General features: G+C 39.2%; 1 protein-coding gene across 1 annotated transcript in view; it reads right to left on the bottom strand.

Annotated features, from left to right (window-relative positions):
* LOC136881794 (armadillo repeat-containing protein 3) overlaps positions 1-22,182 on the bottom strand; it is a 71,213-nt gene extending 49,031 nt beyond the window's left edge. The window contains exons 1-2 of the mRNA XM_067154231.2: positions 22,109-22,182; positions 7,377-7,604 (exon numbers count right to left, since the gene is read on the bottom strand). Coding sequence (XP_067010332.2) covers positions 7,377-7,604; positions 22,109-22,111 — 231 coding nt within the window. The 5' untranslated portion in view covers positions 22,112-22,182. The remainder of the gene's footprint in view (positions 1-7,376; positions 7,605-22,108) is intronic.
* Positions 22,183-26,431: the final 4,249 nt, after the last annotated feature.

Genomic DNA, 26,431 nt, shown 5'->3' with positions numbered 1-26,431 from the left:
ATGGCTAGCATGATCACAAACCAGTTTTTTGGTTCTGTTAATTGGCAGTCATATCAGAACATGCTTCGACAAAGGCTCTGTCTGCAGTTCATGGCAGCTGGAGTAGGATACCATAAACCTACAGGTCTGAGTCCCTGTGCAATATGCTATCAATGCTTGAGTGTTTTAACCCAATCACTTCAGGTTTAATAGTCCCATGCGCTTGCTTAAAAATCAGATATAAATTGCCCTCGACACAAGTAAGCAACCCAGTCTGAACTACTGGGAACTGCTCTGAATTAAATGCCATAAATGGAAGACCAACCAGAATTTTCATGCACAGTTTTCAGTGAAGCATTCCAAATAATTGTACTCCTCAACAATGATGTCAGAATGTAGATTTTGTGTGGTAAATCTCAAAACATTCAGATATATATACAGGCACTTCACACTTTTTGGGATCTCAATTCATTTATCTTTGCTCTGGTATAATTGGATGTGAGGCTTACGAACCTGGGATAGCAGAATGAAGAGGGCAAAGTTAGCCTTAATTTCATCCTCAATATTGTCAAACCACTTATCTATTCTTGTTTTTCCTATCTGGGGTCCAATAATAGTTCTGTAGCATAAATATTTGTTTTTCGTGCAATGTGGAAAAACAACAGACACATAAATTCCAAAAGCAGCTCTGATACATGGAAACAAGGCAGAAATGAGAAATACTAAAACTTGATGCAGAGGCAATCTAAACTTACTCCCAACCAAAAACACTTCTGGTGTGGGGTAGAGGAAAAACTAGCATACGTCAAGTGACACAAAGTTACAGAAGGCAAGCCCAAGGGAAATGATATTTATCAATTAATTACACAGTTATCAAAACAAAGAAAATTGAAATTGCCTCCAAAATCATGAGTGGGGCCCAGCTGAATAACTAAGGCATCTTAATAATTGAATGGCGAGTCAGGGCAGGTAGGGGTAAACTCCTATGTGAAACAAAAAGGAAACATGAATTTAAACTAAGGTGGAAATGAAACCAACAGTGCTTACCCTAAGGCAGGCCATCCCGGATGGGAAGATCGCCGAAATGCGTCTGCTCGCTAGACTGATGAGAACCGAAAAGACCACGAAATCTTGCCTCGCTACCTTAAGTAGGCCGAGGCTGTCTGCGGTCCGATCACCAGGTAACCAATCAGGCCACAGAAGCTTACCTTTCGCCACCCAGACCCACCAATCAAAACTCCTGTTATTTTCTTTAACTAAAATATATATCGAGAACTTTCGATCTTCAGAAATTAGTAAATAACCAGAACATACATCTAGAATTGACAGGGGCAGACAACCCCTGTTCCGAAAGTCCAAGTCATGACGTTTTCACAATGCTCCAGAATATCACCTAACAATAATGATAACCCTTTACAGTTTAGCCATAGTTACATGTCCAAATAAAACACATTTTTCTCTTTTCTTTCTCTACAAAATGGTCCAAATAATTGTTCTGTAGCATAAATGTTTGTTTTCTGTGCAATGTGGAAAAACAACAGATACATGAATTTCAAAAGCAGCTCCGATACGGAATCAGACTATCTGCATATAGAATTATCTAAATATTTGTCTCTCAGTTCTCCTGTGAATGTGACAAAGGTTTTTCAGTCTGTCAAACACACAGCAAATATAATGTAAATTATAACACTATAAACATACCTGTAAAAAACACACTAACATACAAAGAATGACATGTTTCGTTCTACAAGAACATCTCAGTTCTCCTGACAACCCTGGAGAACCTGTAAAGTATGTTAATTGGTTGGTTATCATTAGGGCTAGAATGACCAAAGACGAAGCCTAAAAAAATTTATGTTCATTCCGGGTCATTGTAGCCCAGAAAATGGTGGATTTTATTTGTCCTTTTTTTTTGCCTTATTGGGCTTATTGGTCCTTTTTAGCATTTTTTTTTAGGTCTTAACGGCTTTTTTTTTAAACTTCACCTTCTTCTGACTACTGTACATTTGTTGGTCCATTGTTGGACATTATACATTTTTCCAAAAAAATTTACTCATTTGGGACAAATATGTCAAGTTCCCTATAGGAATTAAGATCTATATCACACATTTTTACAGCCCATCCTCAATTCGAATCATCCTTAGTTCATCCATCACCTTTAAAGATCTTTTCTCTAGAAAATACGTATATTTAAACCTTATCTGAAAAGAAAGAAAAAATGAAATGAAATGAAATAAAATTAAAAAAATTAAAGTAGTGCTTGGAAAATACAAGTGGAATATTGAAAGGAGAAAATGTTGATGCAAGTGTTTTTGAAGAGGAAGGTCTGACTTGCTTTACGTATGAACCCTTAACATCTGTTGATGTGGAGGAAAGTTTCACGATGTTTAGCAACGTGCTGTCTGAAAACTGATGATCGTTTACACCTAAGAACAGGGAGATGACTATCATCACATAAAGCAAAGCCAACTGAGGTAAGGTTTCCGAATTCCAGTTTCTGTAACCCTGGCGTGGTTAAGCCAAATATGATTTCAATTATACTAATTTCAGTTTATTTCTTCAGGATGTCCATTGCGGGTTCCCTGAATTCATTCAAGGTGGAAAAAATATTTGTCTAAATTCTGCAAGCACTTTTTTAACAAACACGGAATTCCTTTTTTTTAATTATGTTAATCTAAAAAATATACTGTCTGAAAGAAGTAGTGTTTTGGTGATATATATTTACAATGTATGCTGCATACCACCAGAATTTTGCATTTTTAAACATTATATTTCTTCATTCAATATGTAATTAAAACTAAAATTATGAAGGAATTTGAATCGCAATGTTACCTCTTTTTTGCCAGTATTTAGGTCCTTCATTTTTTTTGGATATTGTTGGTCTTTTTATAGGTCTTCAACTTCTGAGCCCTAGTAATCACTAACCCACACACAGTCACTATGTTTTGCTTTTGTATACGGGGCTTTAGGTACGATTTCACAGTCATTCATATAGATGAACTGTCACTTTCATTTAAAATGTCTTCTTCTATATTATCATAATCGCCATCACTGTCCTCTGAATTACTGTCTAAAACACTTTCAATTAACTCACCAATTGCATTGCTGTCGCTGGCTTTTACTATGCCAGATAGATGGCTAAGAGACTGACTGACACCTAATGAAATGTTTGTACTTTCAGAGGCAATGAGTTATGGTACAAGTTCTTAGAAGATCTCTAAATAACTGTATGTTGTAAATCTCATTCCGTATTGACTATTATCATTTTACAAATAAAGAGTCTTATATAATCCTCCTTTTCAATACAAAACAACAATATCTATACAGGTTTCAGCCTATCTAAAGGCCATCCTCAGTAAAAGCAAACAAATAAAAACACTGATGAAATGTGTGGAATTTTTATGTGTAAAGTGATCTCTAAATAAGCCACATTCCTATTCTATTCATAGAAGTTTGCAAAGGGCAAACCCTTGCAGGGATGATAAAAATATAAGCTAGTACATACAACTCAGCGTGGCGTGTAAATATTTCATAATTTGAGTTTAAGGCCTGGCCAATGCTCGAGTGAACGTCACATCAAATAAGTAGTCTTAAGGATCACACGAGTATGTGAACACCCTGGTAATCCCAAGACTCTTGAAATTTACATGATAATATAATTTCGTGTAGCTATTTCTAGCTGAGTGCAGCCCTCGTAAGGCAGACCCTCCGATGAGGGTGGGCGACATCTGCCATATGTAGGTAACTGCGTGTTTTTGTGGTGGAGGAGAGTGTTATGTGTGGTGTGTGAGTTGCAGGGGTGTTGGGGACAGCACAAACACCCAGCCCCCAGGCCATTGGAATTAACCAATGAAGGTTAAAATCCCCGACCCGGCCGGGAATCGAACCCGGGACCCTCTGAACCGAAGGCCAGTACGCTGACCATTCAGCCAACGAGTCGGACATTTACATGATGAGATGATGAGAAAAGGATTTCTGTACGTTGCCATTAATGCTTTCATGGCCTGTACTTACAGACATGATAGTGTATGGGCTTTTGGGCTTATGCCGTGTCAAGAAAATAAGGTGAAATTCTTAACGTTTCGCAGAGAACTGTGCTCTGCGTCCTCAGAAGAAATCTTGACTGTCCACGAGAAGAAAGGCTTCTTAAATAAGAATAAGCCCAAAAGCCCATACACTATCAAACTATCATGTCTATAAGATTTCTGTACGTTTAGAACATATATACAAAGTTGTAAGTTCCGATTCACTTTCCATTTCCATTTGAATCACGCGCCACGCCAGCCGATCACAATCCTGTTTTGAACTACGAACTTCAGCATATTGTATAGCTATAGCTTTAAGGGGCAATACTGTGGATGTGGTGAATATGATCACAGTTTACTGTGTGATCACGACACTGCCAGTTCGATATGCATCTGTTGGCTGCTTCAGATCGAGTAGGCAGTGGATTACGGACGGCTGACCCGCTTCCAATACCTTTTCTAAAAGTTCTTTTCAAATCCCAAAGATGGCAGCACATATCGCGCAGTCCATGGCAGTGGCTAATGCACAGGGCTGTTAGCCCGGAGTGGTTAACTGACTAACTGCATGGCGCTATTGACAGTTGCATGTGTAACATAACATTGCTTAATGAACCAAAGAGGTGACACAATATAGGATAACTGAGCTCATGTTTACGTATTAGCCGACTGAGGAGCAACATAGGTCTATACATCAGATCTTTTTATCTACTGTGAGCTCTGTAATTTTAAGCATGCAACATCACTAGGTTAATGAAATGTTCCCAGACAAATGAACTGGGCACCGACTGAAGGCAACATAGGCCGTGCACTGTCCTGGCTACTGACAAGTCCTCACTTGTTCAATCCATAGAATGGTACTGAAGGTGGTGGTGATTATTGCTTTAAGAGGAAGTACAACTGGGTAACCATCCTCTACCAACCCGTATACATTATTTGACGAGCTGTGTTCGCATGTAGAGTTTTGGCGAGCTCAGCTTGCAATTTGTTAATATAAACTATAGATTATCCATGTCATATATAGCCTGGCAAGCTTTAACTTTTGCAAAAGAGATAAAGTCTCTCATAGTGCATTGGCAGTACGGGTAGCTTCAAATATCCTACGCAGCGGCCTCCACGATATGCACTAACCATGTGTCTTTGTAGGGGTGCTATTTACCAACTGACTAGCCCAAATTAGAACACTGGTCCAAAATGCTGGCAACAGGAATGAGTTAGCCTGAAAATGTATGATGTCCAGTAATGGACCCATTATATTGGTATTATAAATTGACTCATTCAGGACAAATAATTCAGGAACCCTAAGGAAATCTATAGATCATACATATCATAAGTGGTATGTTCTGAGCTGTCACTGGAGAGATGGCATGGAATGAAGACGAATAAGCTTGAGTGGAGCTTTTAAAAGTAGAAAAGATCATAATCTATATATATACACATGAATAACTTGTCCTCACTGATTCATCATCGCCAAGCCAAAACTACTGGACATACAGAAATAAAATTTTGGGGATACATACATATTACAATATAGGTACTCACTAAGGAAAGATTTTTGGATATTCTGTTGTTAAGGGGGTGAAAAGGGAGGTGAATTTTTAAAATGAGCGTATCTATATCTCGAAAACTAACAGTTTAAAGACATGAAAATTGGTATTTGTAATCCCCTTTAAAAATAAAGCAACACCTATTTTTTATTTTCAGAAAATCCTGTAGGGGTGGGGGGGTGAAAAGAGGTGAAAAAGGGGTTGATTACCTTTTATGTGGATACTTATATCTCAAAACTGAAGATGTTACAGTGATAAAAATTGGTATCTGGAATCTCCTTTAAAAATAAAGAAACACATATTTTTTTGTTTTTGGAAAATCCAATTAAGGGGGATATATGAATTGAAAAATGATTTCAATTCTGTGTTTGAGGATACTTGTATCTCCAATACGAACGCTGTTACGGACAAGGAAATCGGTATTTGGAATCTCCTTTAAAAATAAGCACACATGTATTTTGTTCCAGGGAAGGGGGCGGGGTGGAATTGACTTAAATGAGGTGAATTCTTTTTATGAGGATACAAATAAGAAGTAGACTTGAAACAATACAACTCTAAGGGGGTTTTCACTGGGGCATGAGGAATTATGACCGAAATATGCATTTATATGAAACCGTTTGAATTATGAAGTTAAAATTTCAAATGATATCCTAGGTGTTAAGTACCGGTAACAGAAGGTTTGAAACAAATTTAACCGCTCAGAGAGTTAAATGGGGTTAAGATCTGAAAACAAATGTATTCATTCCTTCCTCCAAAATGGTTTAACGTAAGAAAACAAACTTCCAAACAGTGGTATATATTTTAAATCCTAGGTGTGATATAGGAAATATTTTTAATGTTCCACCCCTAGAGTGTTAAACAAGGTTAGCTCCGTAAACAAAATTATTCATCCCTCCAAAACTGTTTGACGTACAAAGTTGTAATTTTATGAGAAGGGTCTTCTTTTATGTCCTAGGTGTAAAATATTGTATACTTCAAAATATTTCTCCCCTAAGGGATTTAGATGGTGGTTGACTCTCAGCAAAGTATCCATTCTTCCAAAACTGTTTCAGTCATGAACTTAATTATTTTATAAAGGGTGGTCTTCTATATCAAAGCAAAGTCTTCTCCGTACAGGCCATGAAGGCCCTTGGAGGGGTGGAAGGTAAAGGCTTCTACTATCCGTAACCTCGGCACTTGATGGGGTAGAGTGGTTAGCTCTACTCCCGGCCGCCTTTGCCCCCAGGAATTAACCTGGTACTCATTTTTGGTGTAGGCTGAGTGAACCTCGGGGCCATATGCACCTCCGGAAGTGGAAGTCTCATTTCATAAATTTTACGACTTCTTGTCGGGGATTCGAACCCACATCCTTCCGGGTGATCTTCTATATCACAGATGTTAATAAATATTTTAAAACATTCATCCCTCAAAAAAGTTTTCATTCCTGCATTACTGTTCAATGTAAAAAGTCAAAATTTTACAGCTTGGTCGCTTTTACATCCTAGATGTTAAATAAGATAGGGTTTAAAATGTTCAAATTCTTTTGTATGGGGTTCAAATGAGTGTTACATCAGAAAATAAATAATCATTGGACTCTCCAAAATGTAAAACTTTGAATAATAACTTTAGTTTTAAAACCATAGCGAAGCTCAGGTATCTTGCTAGTGTGAAGCTAAGGTTGGAATTCAAAAGGATTAAGGGATTAGAATAATTTATTAATGGAAATGTTTGATAAATTTCCAAGTTCTTTGTAAAGACATACATAAAGTCAAGGTAAACAACTGATAGGGAATCTGCTACCTGGGTGACAGCCCTAAATGCGGATCGTTGATGACTGACTGATAATTACCTTTACAAAGACATTAACAAAGTGGCTAATGATCCTGTCATCTTGTAGCAACAGCTCCTTGGTGACTTCTAGGGCACACAGAACTCCCAGGAGTTTGGCACTGAATCTCCTGATTTGTACATCATTGTTATAGATGAGGTCTAATAGATGATCAAGGATTTTAAGATCAATCAGTGTCAGTAAATTTTCAGTTGATTTTGAAGCAAATTTGTCCAGAGCAGATACTGCCTGTAAACAGAACAAATATTAAAAATTAGCAGACCTGATAGTCATAGGGAAGTCAATAAGTTTTTAAACACTACTGTCAGATGTGATAGAGATACATGTAGCCAGTGAAACAGAACTTACAAGGGGAGGTCGTCATGTGATTTTCTAGAAAAGTATTCAAATTTTGAGGATTTGCCCTTCATCCAAATATATTTTATACCTGTTTGAGAGTTTTTGTCAATGGGCCCTTATTTTGTTCAAAATTTAATGTTTAAAATGTATCCTCAAACTTTTGTAGTCTTATTCCCACAGATATTGTCTAATTGTCTCCGTGGCGTAGTCACTAGCGCATTGACGCTGGGACCTGAAGGTTTCGAGTTTGAGTCCGACCGTGGTCAGCACTTTTTTCTTTTACTGATACATCCCTTATTTCTTTTATTTTTTCAATAAATTATTTGCTGTGGTCTCTCTTGTTTTAGAGCTATTTGCAATATTTTAAATTATTACTTGTACTTGTCACTTCAGCGTGTTACAATTTTTATTTGTTAGTTGAGTTCAAGCAATTTATTTATTTATTGTCAGACGAAGAGTGAAAATGTGACAAATATTGTAAATAATCTAAACAAGAATGTAACAGCTCGTCTTCTTTCTCCCAGTTCTTCCCACCCAAAACTTTGCAACATTTCTGTAACGCTACTCTTTTGTCGGAAATCACCCATAACAAATTGAGCTGCTTTTCTTTGGATTTTTTCCAGTTCTTGAATCAAGTAATCCTGGTGAGGGTCCCATACACTGGAATCATACTCTAGCTGCGGTTTTACCAGAGACTTATATGTCCTCTCCTTTATGAAAGTAATTGTGGAATTCAAGAGGACAAATTGGGGCAAATATTAATTTATAGGAAGGGGAGTTAAGGATTGGAATAACTTACCGAGGGAGATGTTCAATATATTTCCAGTGCCATTGAAATCATTTAAGAAAAGGCTAGGAAAACAACAGATAGGGAATCTGCCACCTGGGTGACTGCCCTAAATGCAGATCAGTATTGACTGATTGATTTTATATTTATTAATATTGTAAATAGAAAAAACAACAGCAAATAATAAAGTATTTGATGTAATCTAAAAAATTTAATATTGTACCGTTGTCATCATCATCATCATCATCATCATCATCGTTTTCCAGCTCCATTTTCCCGGGTGTGGTGTACAAGCCCCACTTCCACCTGTCAAAGTAATATGTCTGTCTGTTAGGTCATATATATATAATTAAATAATAATAATAAATGTATATAATTTATATAAAATTAAAAAGGAGATATATTATATTTATAAGCAGTATATAATTTATTTTCTGTTTGTTTATTCACTCCTAATTCTGGATATCATTTCCAGATTTACTTCATTGTCTGAGGTCCTAACTCTATTTAAAGACATCGTATTATGACAAGAAGATCACAACCATAATTTTTGTTTTATAGCTGCCTGCTGTCATTTCTTGATGGATACTGTACTTTTGCATCTATCTCTTGACACAGGCCAGAGTAAAGTGTAGCTTCCACCGAAGTCCCAGTCTCATCCATGACTGTGACAATATGGAAGTTGCTGGGGTATGGGTAGTGCTGAGTAATGACATTCAGAGCACGACTAGTGCATCTGAGTGTTATGAAAGGTGCTGCTCATAGGGTCAGTCGTGCTGCAATAGTACTTTCTGACCCAGTGAGGAAAGCAATGGCAAACTACCTCACTCCTCATCTTGCCTAGTATGCCTCATTTTGGTGCTGCCATTGGTTTTTGGGGTTTCCTTATAACCGCATAACCTTTGGTGGTGCTATTTGAGGATCCAACCAGCCTCTGGGCTGATGACCTAACAGACAGACATATATTAATGTTATAATTGTCCAGCTCCATGGCTAAATGGTTAGCGTGCTGGGCTTTGGCCACAGGGGTTCCGGGTTCAATTCCCGGCAGGGTCGGGGATTTTAACCATTATTGGTTAATTCCTCTGGCACCGGGGCTGGGTGTATGTGTCGTCTTCATTACCATTTCATCCTCATCATGATGTGCAGGTCGCCTATGGATGTCAAATAGAAAGACCTGCATCTGGTGAGCCGAAATTGTCCTCGGACTCTCCCGGCACTAAAAGCCATGCTCCATTTCCTTTCAATGTTATAATTATTCCTGCAACATTGTCTTTGTCTGTTACACATACGTTTTAGTTATCACAATCTGTTTAATTTTTATTTGGCTGAAGATGGCCACTTAAGTGGCTGAAACTAGTCACAAGACTGATGTAATATTATTTACTTGACATATTGTATTGAAAAGGTGTCTGACTCATTGGATGAATGGTCAGCGTAGTGCCCTTCAGTTCAGAGGGTCTCTGGTTTGATTCCCGGCCAGGTCTGGGATTTTAATCGCTTCTGATTAATTATTCTGGCTTGGGGACTGGGTGTTTGTATATGACCCAACACTCTCCTCTTCCTATTCAGACAATATACCACACTTCCAACCACCACAGAAACACGCGATAGTGATTACATCTCTACATGAAGGGTTGGGGTCGGGAAGGGCATCCGGCCGTAAAACAGGGCCAAACCCGCGTGTGACACCGTTCGCACCCGCGACCCCACGGATGTGGGAAAAGTGGTAGAAAAAGAAGATTGTAATGAAAAGGTCTTGTCAATTTATTACTTATAAAAGAGTAGCGTTACAAAAATGTTGCAAAGTTCGGGCTGGGAAGACTTGGGAGAAAGGAGCCGAGCCAAGTGGTATGTTCTGAGCTGTCAGTGGAGACAAGGCATCACACCATTGGCTATAAAATAATCCTTGAAGGCGACTAACCCACTAATTGGCTGGTTGATGTTGACAAAGAAAGGATAAATCCTTTCCCTTTTTGTTGGAAATTGCACCACTTACCAAATTAGAGCTTCTCTCAACTTGGTTCTTATTTTCCAGGAGTTTAAAAAACCATCCTTTTTATTCAATATGCTATAATCTGTTTTTAAAAGTAGGAAAGATCACAATATGGAGATAAATTTGGAATTCAAGAAGACAAATTGGGCCAAATATTCGTTTATAGGGAGGGGAGTTAGGGATTGGAATAACTTAGCAATGGAGATGTTCAATAAATTTGTAATTTCCTTGCAATCAGTTAAGAAAAGGCTAGGAAAACAACAGATAGGGAATCTGCTATCTGGGCGACTGCCCTAAATGCAGATCAGTAGTGATTGAGTGATATTAACACGAATCAGAGGGGAAATAATGGAAAGGGTCCGACACTCGAAAAATACAGGTAACGGCCAAAGAAAGACAAGGGCCACGAAGGCCGTGAAAATGAAAGACTCCCTAGGCCTCGGTACCTAATAGCGTTGGGGTCAGAAAAGAACCAGAGTTGACCAAGGGAGGTTGTATAGTGAAAATGAGGAGCCTGGCACAAGTAAGTGGCTGCAATGCTAGGACTCAGCTAAGGGCCTCGTGGTCGCCAACCCACGCTCCCAAACTAAGAGCCCCTTTTAGTTGCCTCTTACAATAGGCAGGAGTATCAAGTCACACTTTAAAAAAAAATTTTTTGTTATTTGCTTTACGTCGCTCCAACACAGATGTCTTATGGCAATGATGGGATAGGAAATGCCTAGGAATTGGAAGGAAGCGGCCGTGGCCTTAATTAAGGTACAACCCTGACATTTGCCTGGTGTGAAAATGGGAAACCATGGAAAACCATCTTCAGGGCTGCCGACAGTGGGGCTCGAACCCCCTATCTCCCGATTACTGGATACTGGCCGCACTTAAGCGACTGCAGCTATCGAGTTCAGTAAAATTACTTTTATAAACTGACACAAAATTATTTAGAAATGTAGAAATATTTAAGTTCTGTTTATATCTTTTAATATTTGAAAGTTGTTATTTATTTATTTATTTAATTAATTTATTTAATTTATTTCAACATTCCCCAACTGGAGATTGCCCCTGAGGACAAAGTATACAAAAAAGACAAGATGAATATTAAAAATAACTGTGACTTGGTTTTTACATTTGACACACTGTATGTTGTTGCATTAAAATGTTTGGGATTCAGGATTCAGGATTTGGATGGAATATTTCATGGCAGTTAGTGCAATTTCTTTTATTAGTGCCTGATTGAGGTTAAATGATTTGCAAAGCTGGACAAAAGAAAGGGAGGAATGATTCCTCTAGCACCAACTATTAATCCTATGACTTCGATATCATCCAGCCAGTATTCTTGTTGATAGAATGGGATGGCTGGTTCATATGTTGTTTTCTAATCCTCATGTACCTCATTGGGTTGTGTTTCGGATGTCTTGAATCTGATTCTCAGATCTATTATGAAGCCCTTGCTGTGTTCTTTGAAGACTATCATGTCAATTGGATGAGTGCTGCCGGCAATAGAGAGACCGTGAGCCTCCTTGAAGACTGTAAAGTCTGAGTCCTTTAACGCTTGAGCAATGGCAGATGATTTTTTATGGTGCCTAGTATTTCACAGAGCTTCTATATGCTAGCAATAATCGAGGACGTGAGCAAGAGTTTCTACCTCCTTGTGGCAGCACCAAAAAAAGGTTAGTGTCCATGGTTCTGCCTGGAATAACTCGTTCAGCCACTACATTGCCTGCCGTTTCCGAGGCATCACACCATTCGCTACAAGATAATCCTTGAAGGCGACTAACCCACTAATTGGCTGGATGGTGTTTTCAAAAAAGGATAACTCCTTTCTCTTTCTATTGGAGATCGTACCACTTACCAAATTCAACTTCTCCCAACTTGGTTCTTCCACTGAGGAAGAGGACAATAAGGTCCTCAAAACATGTACGGTGTATTAGGTGGATAACAAATAAATAAATAACTCCAAGTATTGACAAGGCTGATTTTAAATATAAAATTTGTATTTACTGAAGTAGAAATTGTCTAAAAGGAAGTGAATGGATATAGCGGATCCCTCATTGGTACATAAGATGCACATTTCATAGCATCATCTCTACTCCTCAGGGCTCCACCCCTGATAGCAAGATTCTGACCAGAGGGTAGACATACACACACACCTGGACAATCACATGGTCCTCTCCACTTTTCAGCAACTGGACCACAGTGTTTGCAGTCTTAGTCTCGATGAGCACCGACTCGAACGTGGTCTTGGCTTGCATCACGCGGTCCTCCCTCTTCTTGCCCATGATCTTGGACTTTTGCCTGGTTAGCGCAGTGCGACTATCACTTGAATGTCTTACTGAACCCATTATTCTACAGGAGTTTGAAAACTTCTGATATGAAATTCTCTTTATGCAAAGCACACAGCTGCAATGTGTGCTGAGGAAAGTTTCTATAGTAATAACAAAATTATTTTTCATTATTTGTTATTATTGTTTAGACAAGTATAGCAGTTGCTATGCTTTTGTTCCATCATTTTACCCTCTGTAATATGTTGGTCACCAAGTTTTTAAATTTTAAGTACAATTTTGAAAGTCTAAGACAGGCTAAGGGGACAAAAGTTTTAAATTATTCCTGTTAACACAACAAAGACAACTATATTATAAACTCTTCATCTTCTTCTCCTACTGTCTTAGAGCCTTTGTTCAAAAATGGTGCATGCTTCAAGAAAATACATTTCTATGCAATAGTATTAAGCAAGCAGCAAGTCAGTGTCCTCCTCAATCTACTGTAATTTGTAGTGTTAAAGGTTCATTCATTCATTCATTCATCATATTCAGTTTCTAGCTGTTGGCCAGGTCTGCTTGGAACATAAGACTCTCCATCGCCTCTTGTCTTCCCACCACTTTTCCCTCATTACTCTTGCCCAGTTCTCTCCTTTTCTCTGTATACACTCTTCCACTCCCTTTATCCACTTGTCTCTTGGCCTTCCTCTGAGTCGTTTTCCTGTTATCTCCATTTCTGCATCCTCCTCGGTTTCCTTTCCTCTGTCATTCTCTTCGTGTGTCCACACCATCTCAATGTAAATGCCTCTATCCTCTCCTACCGGGCGAGTTGGCCGTGCGGGTAGAGGCGTGTGGCTGTGAGCTTGCATCTGGGAGATAGTGGGTTTGAATCCCACTGTCAGCAGCCCTGAAGATGGTTTTCTGTGGTTTCCCATTTTCACACCAGGCAAATGCTGGGGCTGTACCTTAATTAAGGCCACGGCCGCTTTCTTCCAACCCCTAGGCCTTTCCTATCCCATCGTCGCCACGAGACCTATCTGCGTCGGTGTGACGTAAAGCCCCTAGCAAAAAAAGAAAAATATTCCTGTTCTGTAGTAATCTTCTTTTACTATATCTCTAACCTCATTTATCATCTTATCCATTCTTGTCACTCCTATGCTGCTTCTCAAAAATTTCAGTTCACTTTTCCTGTATCCTAGTTACAGTAGACCTTCTGTTCACAGTAAGACAGTTACAAGACATCATTATGAGTGGAGTAAAGATCTACTGATGGCCTTCCTGGACTTTGAAAAAGCATACGATCATGTGTGTGCAGAAACAAGGTATGGGAAGCCTTGCAGATAAAAGGTGTTGAGAAGCAGACAATAGAAAGAGAGAGGGAGATGTACCATGGGAGTGTCAGTTGTGTGAAAGTAGGAGGAGAGAGAACAGACTGGTTTGAGCCAAAAAATTGGATTAAGACAAGGAAGTGCTCTGTCACCTTTGCTTTTCATTATAGTAATGGATGAGCTAAGGACAAAAGTGGCAAGGAAAATTGGGGAAGGAAAAATGAAAGTGATAATGTTTTTGCAGATGACCTGTAAGTCTGGGGAGAAAAAAAAGAGGATATCGAGGAACAGTTAGATGCATGGGAAGAGGAGGTGAAGCAATCTGGAATGAAATTTAATGCCAAAAAGAATGAGATAGTGATCACAACTAGAAAGAAGGAGAGGGATAATGCTTGGAGTGGAATAGCTTAGGAAGGTAGAGAATTTCAAGTACCTGGGAAGTATCATTAGAGGAAAGTGGAAGAAATGATAAGGAAATAATCGAACGTGGGAGACAGGCAGGAGCATTCCTGAAAAGTGTCAGAAGCCTGGTTGAAGCCAGTGTTGAAGGTATTGGAATTATTTCAATTTATGTGCGAATTTCTATGCAGTTGCATAGAAATAATTGAGCTACACCATTCACAATTGGATAGGTCTTTTGTGACCTGGAGGAAATTGATTTTGTTTACTTGCACTTATTTTCAAACTCTGAGATCTTGGCTGCCACATACCTCTCCCCACAATCCTTGCCTTATTATAGGTTAGTATCATTGTAGTGGAGGGCGTTCATTCCTAGAAAGAGGGATTATTGTCAAGAGGTGCAATAAAGTGTCTTATTGAACCCTGTGCCTACAGTCCCGTTTGTCAGGAAACGCACCAGCAGCAGTGCTGGGTGTACTTACAATGACTATCACTGTAGTAAATATTAGTGATGATGGTTTACCTCTTTCTCAACAGTTTTGTGCTGTAACAGGAAAAGATGGTGTAACAAACTGGACAAAAATTCTCCTCCTAAAAAAATCATGTATTCAAACCGACAACATTGTCACTCATTTACCGTGAGTGAAACTCGTAGCAAGAAGTGTATCACCATCTGAAGAAGCTTGGAGCATATTTTTCATGAATGATAATATGTTGCAACTCACTGCAAACTGTACAAACCTGGAAAATGAAAGTCAGAGGAAATTATGCTCACAAATGAAATACTTATCACGATATGCTTTGTCATGAAAAGAATGATTATTTCCAGTAGCGTAATTATTTTGGATGCATCCCTCCCCAGCACCCAGGGATATACTGCAGCAATAACGTTATGTTGTTAGCAGAACATAAGCCTGTCAGCAGAATTCAGCAAGATAAGGTATTTATAAAAGACTATTCCTGTGTATGTCAGTTTTTACTTTTATAACATTCTGTGCTTTGAAGTTAATTAGTACTGGATATATACATGTATTTTTGTTAAAATTTCAGGGGGGATCAAATATAAATGGGATTTTATTTTTTATTTAAATTCATTTATTGAAAAACAGAAGGCAATTACAATTTATTTTTCCACATAGTTTCCTGTTTTGGAAATGCATTTGTCCCAGCGTATGGGCACCTTTTTGATGCCCTCATTGTAAAAAGAACAGGGTTGTGTCACCAGCCAGTTGCGCATGAAGTCTTCCAAACTCTCGTTATCTTCAAACCGTTGTCCACCTAGAGCTTCTTTAAGTGGTCCGAACAAGTGGAAATCGCAGAGCGAGAAGTCTGGGCTGTAAGGAGGACGATCAAGTGTAGTCCAGTGCATTTCCTGTAACTTGGAGGCAGTTAAAGCTGCAGTATGGGGCCGCGCATTGTCGAATTGTGATGATTGCTTGACAGCTCCCATAACTGATTTTGACTTGTTCTGCAATTTCTGATAGGCCTATTGTTGCCCGTCGATCGTTGTCAATAATGTCTTTAACTGCACGAATGTTTTCGTCTGTAATGCTGGTCCAAGGACGGCAATCGTGTTGCTGATTTTCCACACGTTCTCGTCCTTCCTTGAACTTTTTATGCCAGGCAAACACGCACGTCCTTGACAATGATTCATCACCGAATTGTGAAGTCAATCTCTGGCAAATTTCTGCCACTGTAACTCCTTCACGAGCGAGAAGTTTTAATAATTAATTAATGTTATTTGCTTTACGTCCCACTAACTACTTTTTAAGGTCTTCGGGGACGCCGAGGTGCCGGAATTTAGTCCCGCAGGAGTTCTTTTACGTGCCAGTAAATCTACCGACACGGGGCTGTCGTATTTGAGCACCTTCAAATACCACCGGACTGAGCCAGGATCGAACCTGCCAAGTTGGGGTTAGAAGGCCAGCGCCTTAACCGTCTGAGCCACTCAGCCCGGCGAAAAGTTTTATAATTATGCTTTGTGCAGTGGAGGGGTGCACTTGTTGCTCCGACATCGTGAGCGTTACTGACGAAATGGCGGGAAATATCTAAGAGCACGCTCTCCCCACTCCTAATGGTCGCGTCTAAGCATAGCAGAAGCGCGGGGCTAGTCCTACCAACTGTTGATGTTCAGGAACAAAAATTCCGTTTATATATCAATATATGATACTTAAAAATTAATAATTTTTGTTATTAAAGCAAGTTTAATCATAGTAGTCAGAAAGTACCGGACAAGTTGGCCGTGTGGTTAGGAGCGCGCAGCTGTGAGCTCGTATCCGGGAGATAGTGGGTTCGAACGCCACTGTCTTGAAGATGGTTTTCCGTGGTTTCCCATTTTCACACCAGGCAAATGTTGGGGCTGTACCTTAATTAAGGCCACGGCCGCTTCCTTCCCATTCCTAGGTTTCCTGCCCCATCGTCGCCATAAGACCTATCTGTGTCGCTGCGACGTAAAGCAACTAGCAAAAAAAAAAAAATAGTAGTCAGAAAGTACCCCACGCCACCTCTCACACTTCATCAACGAGCACTACCTGTCCAGGGTTAATTCTGTTCTGTACATCTTGAGTGTATTAGTACTGTATATTTCAATTACAGTATAAGTGATGGAAAGGAACAAGAATGTGCAAATCAAGTCATTCTGTATATAGAAAGGTAGAACCATCAAAAGGAACACGAGAAACCAGGTGAATCAAATCATAATAATTTTTTCCAACTCCAATTTCCGACGTGTGACGCTTGCCATCTCTTCCTGTCTGCATACATCTTCTGTTCCAGGACATCTTCCCATTTGAGACCTCTCTCCTCCACATCTGATTTCACTGTGTCTATACATTGTTTCTTTGGTCTTCTCCTTTTTCTCTTTCCTTGGACAGTAAGGTCGAAGTATTTTCTGGCAGGTCTTTCACTCCTCATTCTCATAATGTGCCCATACCAGTAAAGTCTACGCTTCTTTACTACACGGCAAATAAGGACTTCCTATTTATTTCACTCCTGATTTTGTCTTTTCAAGTAGTTTGGATTCATAAGAAATAAATTGACATATATCAAGTAAATAATATTACGTCAGTCTTGGCACTAGTCTCAGCCACTTAGTGGCCATCTTCAGCCGTATAAATTTTTTTTTTTTTTGCTAGGGGCTTTACGTCGCACCGACACAGATAGGTCTTATGGCGACGATGGGATAGGAAAGGCTGGGGAGTTGGAAGGAAGCGGCCGTGGCCTTAATTAAGGTACAGCCCCAGCATTTGCCTGGTGAGAAAATGGGAAACCATGGAAAACCATTTTCAGGGCTGCCGATAGTGGGATTCGAACCTACTATCTCCCGGATGCAAGCTCACAGCCACGCGCCTCTACGCGCACGGCCGTATAAAAATTAACCCTCTGCCGGGCATATCATTCTGAACTATAATGCCACTAAAGGGGGAGTGGATACCGTGGATCAGATGTGTGCGTCATACACAGTGGCAAGGATCACGAAAAGAAAGATGCTTTGACGAATAAGGCTGGTATAAATTCTCAAATTGTTTTTCAGTTCAATGAGAGTAACCCTAAAGACAGGAGAAGGATTTACCTCAGGAATCTAGCTCTTAAACTGATGAAAGAGCAACTGAGTGTCCATGCAATGATGCAAAGCATACCTCTAGATAGACATTTCTCATCAGGTACCGTGCAGAAGTTGTGGAGGAACCTGTGCAATATACCCAGAAAAACAACGAGGCAGATGTCAAGCTTGTGGACGAGCAAAGAATGTCAACACCACCATAGTGTGTGATCAGTGCAGGAAGTTTGTTTGCAAGAAGCATGCTGAGATTAACTATCTCTGTGAAAGCTGTGCTGACGTAACGATATCTAAAGACTAAAACGTTGTCTCGGTAACTTATATTAATTCTGTAAATAATACGATGGCCAAGTTATCATAACATTGTATCAGCAAATAAATAAATATAAAATAGAGTTTCTAAATTCAAATATATGAATAAACTATTTAAGAACGTCCCTAAATAAAAATATTCAGGTATAAGTAAACAAGAAACCAATTTTCAAGTGAAAAACCGCATGGCGCACGAAGTGCGCCGCGCCCTCTCATGTTACAAGAGAAGGCGTGCCCTGGCGGTGGGTTAAACAGATTATGTGATAACTAAAATATATGTATACAAGACAATGTTGCAGGAATAATTATAACATTAAATTACATATAACAAAAATTATGGTTTTGATCTTGTCATAATGTGATTTCTTTAAGTTGACTTGGGACCTCCGCAAAGAAGTAAATCTGGAAATGATAGCCATAATTAAGCATGTTTGACTTACACCTACAACACTGGACAACTAATGCTCACAAAGTACAGTAGTACAGCATGTATTTAAAGCAAATTTACTTTGCAAGGTCATACTGGCACTACTAGCACCACTCTTCGTCAACGAGCGCCTCATCTTTCAGATGTGCAAATACATCTCCCGAATTTTGTTTATCTAGCACAACTCTTTCTTAGTGTTTGGATTTCATTTTCCATCAGTGTATTTTAAAATAAGATTTAAAAATGTCAAAGTCTGAAGTCTTTGATAAAATACTGGCTATATGACACTACACGATACCCTTTATATTTATACAATATAAATTTTATTTTTCCGACTGTGTCCCCAGTGTTATTCTTTGATCTAACCACTGATGAAGGGAATGGTTGAGATTTCCCGAAACATGTATGGTTAATTAATAATGTTTCTTTCATTTAATGAGTGTATTGATCAAGGTGGATTTAAATAAACTATTATAAATAGTTATATTATACATTGTGTCCCCAGTCTCACACTTTACATTTTGTATACTATCTTCAGCATTCCTTACCAACTCTCTAACTCTATTGACTTCTTCTAGACCGAGCAAGTGACTTTGTGGTTTGGGTCAGGGAGCTAGCTTGTATTCAGGAGATAGTGGGTTTAAACTCCACTGTCTGCAGCCCTGAAGATGGTTTTCTGTGATTTCCCATTTTCAAACCAGGAAAATGCTGGGCTGTACCTTAATTAAGGCCACGGTCGCTTCCTTCCCACTCCTAGCTCTTCCTTATCCCATCATCGCCATAAGACCTATCTGTGTCGGTGCAATGTAAAGCCGTGTTGGTGTCCGTACCGAGTGCACATAAATTACGAGGAACAAGGGGACATTCACTTTACACTGAATTAACACAATAGGTCATTACATCTGATGGAAAGGCCACTTATTCAAGCCGTGAATGTCCCCTTCAAAGCTATATATAAACTGTTACTCTTATATTCTATTCAACCCCCCCACAGCGCAACAGCTCCGAAGGGCCATGGCCTACCAAGCGACCGCTGCTCAGCCCGAAGGCCTGCACATTACGAGGTGTCATTTGGTCAGCACGACGGATCCTCTCGGCCGTTATTCTTGGCTTTCTAGACCGAGGTTGCCATCTCACCATCACATAGCTCCTCATATTGTAATCACGTAGGCTGAGTGGACCTCGAACCAGCCTCAGATGCAGGTAAAAATCCCTGACGTGGCTGGGAATCAAACCTGGGACCTCCGGGTAAGAGGCAGGCATGCTACCCCTACACTGCGGGGTCGGCCTCTAGATTCTATTCAACAAAGCATAAATTGTAGATCAAATGGGTCCACTATACAGACAATGAATATCAGCTAAGATCAATTCAAGACTCAACAATACTTGGTTATTATAAAGACATTGAAATGAAATGTCGTATGGCTTTTGGTGCCGGGATATCCCAAGACGGGTTCGGCTTGCCAGGTGCAGGTCTTTCTATTTGACTCCCGTAGGCAACCTGCCCGTCGTGATGAGGATGAAATGATGATGAAGACAGCACATACACCCAGCCCCCGTGCCACTGGAATTAACCAATTCCCGGCCGGCCGGGAATCGAACCCGGGACCCTCCAAACTGAAGGCCAGTACGCTGACCGTTCAGCCAAAGAATCGGACATAAAGACATTGGCATAGTCCAACACCAGTCACAACAGTTTTAATGTGTTATTTTAGTTTCAATTTTAAATGTTTAGTCTGGCATTTCATCACTGTTTTATATTTAGATTTTACTTAAGACATACCAATTTGTAATTTTTATTGGTGGTTATAAATATGCATGTATTTTCAATTTGATTGTGGCTGAAGATGTCCTAATGTAGCAAGGTCAAAACTAGTACCAATTATAAAAGATAATATAACACTAATCTAAGGGTCTTGAATTGGTGGGGCCTTTGATAGTGATCAGTTGTCAATACGGACCATAATGAAATTCATAACTTACGAGTTATTCAGTGACCGTTCAAGATTCACACCAATGTCGTCTAGTTTTTCCTCTGTTAAAACTGTTTGTGTGTGCGCATGTTTTTTATTGAGCACTGAGCCAGTAGTTTCAAATTTATTTACAATTACAGTAGAACTCTGCTTAACCAAAACCCGGCTTAACCGAAATGCTCTGGCAAAAATGTATTTCAATATTTTTTTTTTTCCCTTTCGCTCTTAGCCGTCGATATTAGTAATTCTCTTGCTGTACGTGCTGAGAGCTACTAGGCAAACCCTATTTTTATATTATGATTTATGCCAGAATGCACGTGTAGCATAAAACAAAACAGTTTCTTACCCTCCAGTTCGTTCCATGGTACATTTTCCTTGAACAAGCAAGAATTATTATTATTATTATTATTAATACTACTGTATTATTTGTCAAGAAGACTATGCAGACGACTCAGACTTTGACAACAGCAGTTCTGAGAATCGAGTTACAGCAGGTGATGGGTTTAATGCACTGGAGTTAAGATTGATTTTGATTTTTTATTAAAATACAGTACCATACACTTTAATTACATTACCGTCCGACTCGTTGGCTGAACGGTCAGCATACTGGCCTTCGGTTCAGAGGGTCCTGGGTTCAATTCCCGGCCAGGTCGGGGATTTTAACCTTAATTGGTTAATTCCAATGGCACGGGGGCTGGGTGTATGTGTTGTCTTAATCATCATTTCATCCTCATCACGACACACAGGTCGCCTACGGGCGTCAAATAGAAAGACCTGCACCTGGCGAGCCGAACCTGTGCTGGGATATCCCGGCACTAAAAGCCATACGACATTTCATTTCATTACAGTAATAAAATGCCTGTATACAGTATTTAGTTCAGTAGTAACAAAAGAAATGGTTTCATTATTTCAGATCGCTTTGCGCTTTGTTGAATAAAGCGATGAATCTACACCAGCTGATGTACTGTTGATTAAACGGTGGTACGACATAACTGCACGAGAGCGCTGCACCAACAAAATTCAGAAGAAAATCACTGATTTTATACAATGAGTGACATTATGTAAACATTTTAATGTTAATATACAGGATGCACCTTTGCTTAACAGAGTTTATGCATTTCTATTTCGACATTTAACTTCCGAAAATATTTAGCATGTGCCATCCGAAAAAACACGTCAACCGAAGTGGCTCCACCCCCTTTATTTTAGATAAACGGGGTCCTACTGTACGTGAATCGTGCTCGTGAATGTGGCATTTCACCAGGAAATTGCTGAGCAAATGCAACGCGTACCCGTAGAGTCGACTTGCACTTAAATAACTTTTACATACAAAAATACGGTGTTGCAATGATAACTGTCTCACCATGTTAACAGCCGAGGTTCAGACTGGCTATTGATGCTAGGTTGAACATGTGCATGCTCCTTGCAAGGTCAGGAACTATGCGCACGCCTCCCATACAGCTGCTTAGGTTTCGGAGAGTAGAAACGCCGCTAGACGGTCCGGGTTTAAAATAGAGACCATTTACACTTAATTACCACTAAGCATCAACTCAATACTCGGAAAAACGAAAAAAATATTCTCACAATAATCTGGAACCTAGCATAATATTCTTATCAAAGGGGTAAAGAGTAGGTCTGGAAATAGTGGAAAATAATATGAAATAGAACTCTGAAATATTTAATAAAGCAATAAATATTTAACAGACCATAAACAATTTATAAAGAACATAATTTGTTACATTTCTTTTATACATTTCTTATCCAAAACACCTTATTTTTTTTAGTTATATTTACAAAGCTTACATTTCTATTAAAAAAATCATGAGGCTATGTATGCATACTTCACTTCCACACTACATATTTGCACTGAAGACATTCATTAATTTGATTTATACATTTATATACACAAAATTCTTTCAGTACAAAATTTCCATTGACACTGGAAGATGTCAACAACTGTCCATTCTTCCATACCAAAAAAAAAAAAAAAAAAAAACTTGCAATGGTGAATAAGTGTCCCCCAATTTATAGCAAAGCAACATATACATTGGTCATGTTATTGTAACACAGTAATCACTAGGATCCTAATGTAGCACAGCACAGGTTGTGATAGAAGGAAAGTTCTTGGCACACCAACTTTCTTGTACTGACAATCATCATTAATTACTGTTCAAATATAGGCCTGTAAGGCATTGCTTGTTAAACCTACATAGTATAAAGAGGCATTATGTTTTGAACCCACTTCAAGTTTTGAAGAAACTAAGGTAGTTCCAAAACCACAAAATTAAATTCATACAGAGGATGTTAAATAGTTAATGTAAGCTTATATAGTGATGAATCAAATGAATCCCCATATAAAAAGAAACTCACACACTCCGAACATCCTGTTAAATATAATTTGGCAGCTACCATACAAGCTGCAACAGAATACTGTACACAAACTATTAGGTGATCAGCTAAATGAAATGAAGGGAATAACCAAAACACTAAAACCATGAATTCTAGGAATCCATGTCCTTTCCAACATCGCATCACCTAGGCTACAAAGGTTGTAAAAAGGGTTTGAAATCTGGGAAGATACTGAAGTGCGGCTCTATTTTTAACAACTTAAAATAAACTAGTGGACCCGAGCTACTCTGCAGCATTTCTTATAAATAGGTCAGATAACTCATCTTGATATGCCTGTCAATATCATATTGTTTTGGCTGCCATTTTCAATGGTTTTATGAACATTTAATACTGGTACTGTAGTTTATAACACTTCTTTCCATACAATATTCTCTGTGCTTTGACCATTCGGCCATATCTGGATCTTAACATTTTCAAAAACTAGGATCAAATTGACAGACTGCAGAATAAAATAACTCTACATATATTTAAGTGGTATAGCCACATGTTAAGGTTGAATGCTAGTAGAAGACCAAGACAGCTATGGATGAGATACATGGACGGGGTAAGAAACAAGATTGCAACAGGACTGAAGAAGAGAAGCACAAAGACAGAAGCTGGTGGTGGGGCTTCATTCACGGACGCACTGAATAGATGGAACGACGTGGGGTATGTATGATTACTATTATGTATTTTTGTGCTCTCAACTGCTAGCTGGTCTTAAGAGACACCAGGGTGACAGTTTTGCACTGAAATTAATAGAATTCCCGAAAGGTGATGAAAAGGTAAAATTTGTTCCAATGGATTGACTAGGTATAACTGCTATTTTTATTGCTTCTCACGTACTGTCAGGTGTTGTGTCCTGTGGTCATGCTAGAGTGGTCTTACCATCTCGTGCATGGAGGAGCAGTCTACAAGCTTGTGTCAGCACAATTGTGCACAGTTGAGGAGGTACCAGTATCGTGTTGGAGTGTGCTGTGTTTCTTGTGCACACTCGGGCACTGTTTTTTGTTTGGGCAGTACCACGCTCCCGCCCTAGTAGGCTACAACGCAGTGTGCTTATCCCCACCATCCGCTTACCTTTCCCCCACTACAAAGAGTAAGAATTAGACAAAACCAATGTTACTGTCAAGAAATGTAATATTTTTCTGTTTAAGCAACAGCTGAATGCTCAAGTCACAATACACATGCTAGATGATCAGCTCCTTCAAGATGGATAAATGTCACGAAATGAAATTCTACATTCCAAAGAAGTAACATCCATCAACTGAATAAATCCCTCCATGCAAGCCAGCACTTAGAAGAAAGGATTAAACAGCTATCAGTTACATTAAGTACAATGATTTCAGCAGACGGATTTTTTAATAGGACTTAGTTTTGACGCCAAACATTTTCAGCAAGCTCCATGGATATTCCAAAACTAGGCAAAGGCTGTTAGAACTACACAGTCTTTTGCAATGATTTATTTTAAAAAGGGTTTCAACAGTTACTATTTCAATCTTACTGAAAAAGGTCCTTAACTTCACAAATTTCCCTCTAACCTGCAATATCTTATGGATCATGTACAAAGATGCAAGGAGATTTTTTTGGGACATGATGGCTTGGGTTGTAGTATATTCTAAGACATTTCCGATAAACAGTTCATGTTGAGGATCTTTCCTTGTCCACTAGCTGCACAGAATGGTTCACTTAAAAGTTTGTATTTAACTACATTGTTTTTTGTTTGCTCAGAGCATCACACAGGGTATGCTTTTTATGAATATCAATAAAATCACAGTAGTGCAACACAGGGTAAGAAACAGCCATTGTTTTGATTATGTCTCTTCTTGGCAATATTCTGTTTCAATACATGTAATTTGAGTGTTTATGTTTGTGTGTTGGTTACTAGTAGCACTATAGTCTTGTTATTGTTCTTCCTTTCTGAACCCACTCTTCAATTAATTAATCAGCCACGAGTCCTGAGAGGGTCTAATTCACTATGTTTTGAGAAGAACAAAAATTGTAGGATTGTTGAACACACACACACACAAAAATAAGGTCTCTCCTTTAAATAATATACTATGCTTTAAAAACTGGTGGGTTACAGCATTACACTCCTTTTAATTGTACGTATCTTTGTACTGGGTCATCCAATTATCTTGGAACCAGAATGGCAGCTGGGAGTGACTAATAATGCCAATATCATTGGTCTGTTATTGGACATTATAAATTTTCCAGCTAACTCATTCCTGGTTGCCAGCGTTTTGCTCTAGTGTGCTAAGTTGAGCTCATAAAAGCGGACGGGGAGCCTTCGGGGATTATGGTTCTGGCTTTATCTCGCAACGCACTTTATTTAGCGTTACAATGAGCAGAGGATAAATGGAAAATAATAAAAATAGGCCTAATTACTATTCTATTCCACACTGAGTTTTTACACTTATGATTTGTACGTCCACACAGATAATACCAATATAATGGTCCGTTATTGGACATTATAAATTTTCCAGCTAACTCATTCTTGGTTGCCTGCGTTTCGCCCTCGTGTGCTAAGTTAGGCTCGTCAGTTGGGACTTAGCACACCACCCAAGACGCAAGGCTAGTGCATACCGTGGAGGCCACTGCATAGGCTATTTGAAGCCACCAGCAGTGCCAATGCACTATGAGAGCTATGTCTCATTTCCAAAAATAGATGCCTGCCTGGCCATGAAATGATGCAGATGTTGATTCCCATAGGGAACCTAAAATATTTGTCCTGAATGAGTAAATTTATAATACCAATATAATGGTCCGTTATTGGACATTATAAATTTTCCAGCTAACTCATTCTTGGTTGCCTGCGTTTCGCCCTCGTGTGCTAAGTTAGGCTCGTCAGTTGGGACTTAGCACACCACCCAAGACGCAAGGCTAGTGCATACCGTGGCATACCGTGGCCTCCACGGTATGCACTAGCCTTGCGTCTTGGGTGGTGTGCTAAGTCCCAACTGACGAGCCTAACTTAGCACACGAGGGCGAAACGCAGGCAACCAAGAATGAGTTAGCTGGAAAATTTATAATGTCCAATAACGGACCATTATATTGGTATTATAAATTTACTCATTCAGGACAAATATTTTAGGTTCCCTATGGGAATCAACATCTGCATCATTTCATGGCCAGGCAGGCATCTATTTTTGGAAATGAGACATAGCTCTCATAGTGCATTGGCACTGCTGGTGGCTTCAAATAGCCTATGCAGTGGCCTCCACGGTATGCACTAGCCTTGCGTCTTGGGTGGTGTGCTAAGTCCCAACTGACGAGCCTAACTTAGCACACGAGGGCG

The sequence above is a fragment of the Anabrus simplex genome, chromosome 10 (genome assembly GCF_040414725.1).
Source record: "Anabrus simplex isolate iqAnaSimp1 chromosome 10, ASM4041472v1, whole genome shotgun sequence".
NCBI lineage: Eukaryota > Metazoa > Arthropoda > Insecta > Orthoptera > Tettigoniidae > Anabrus > Anabrus simplex.
Note: the sequence above shows the minus strand (reverse complement) of the source record. Positions and strands in the feature narration are given on the sequence as shown.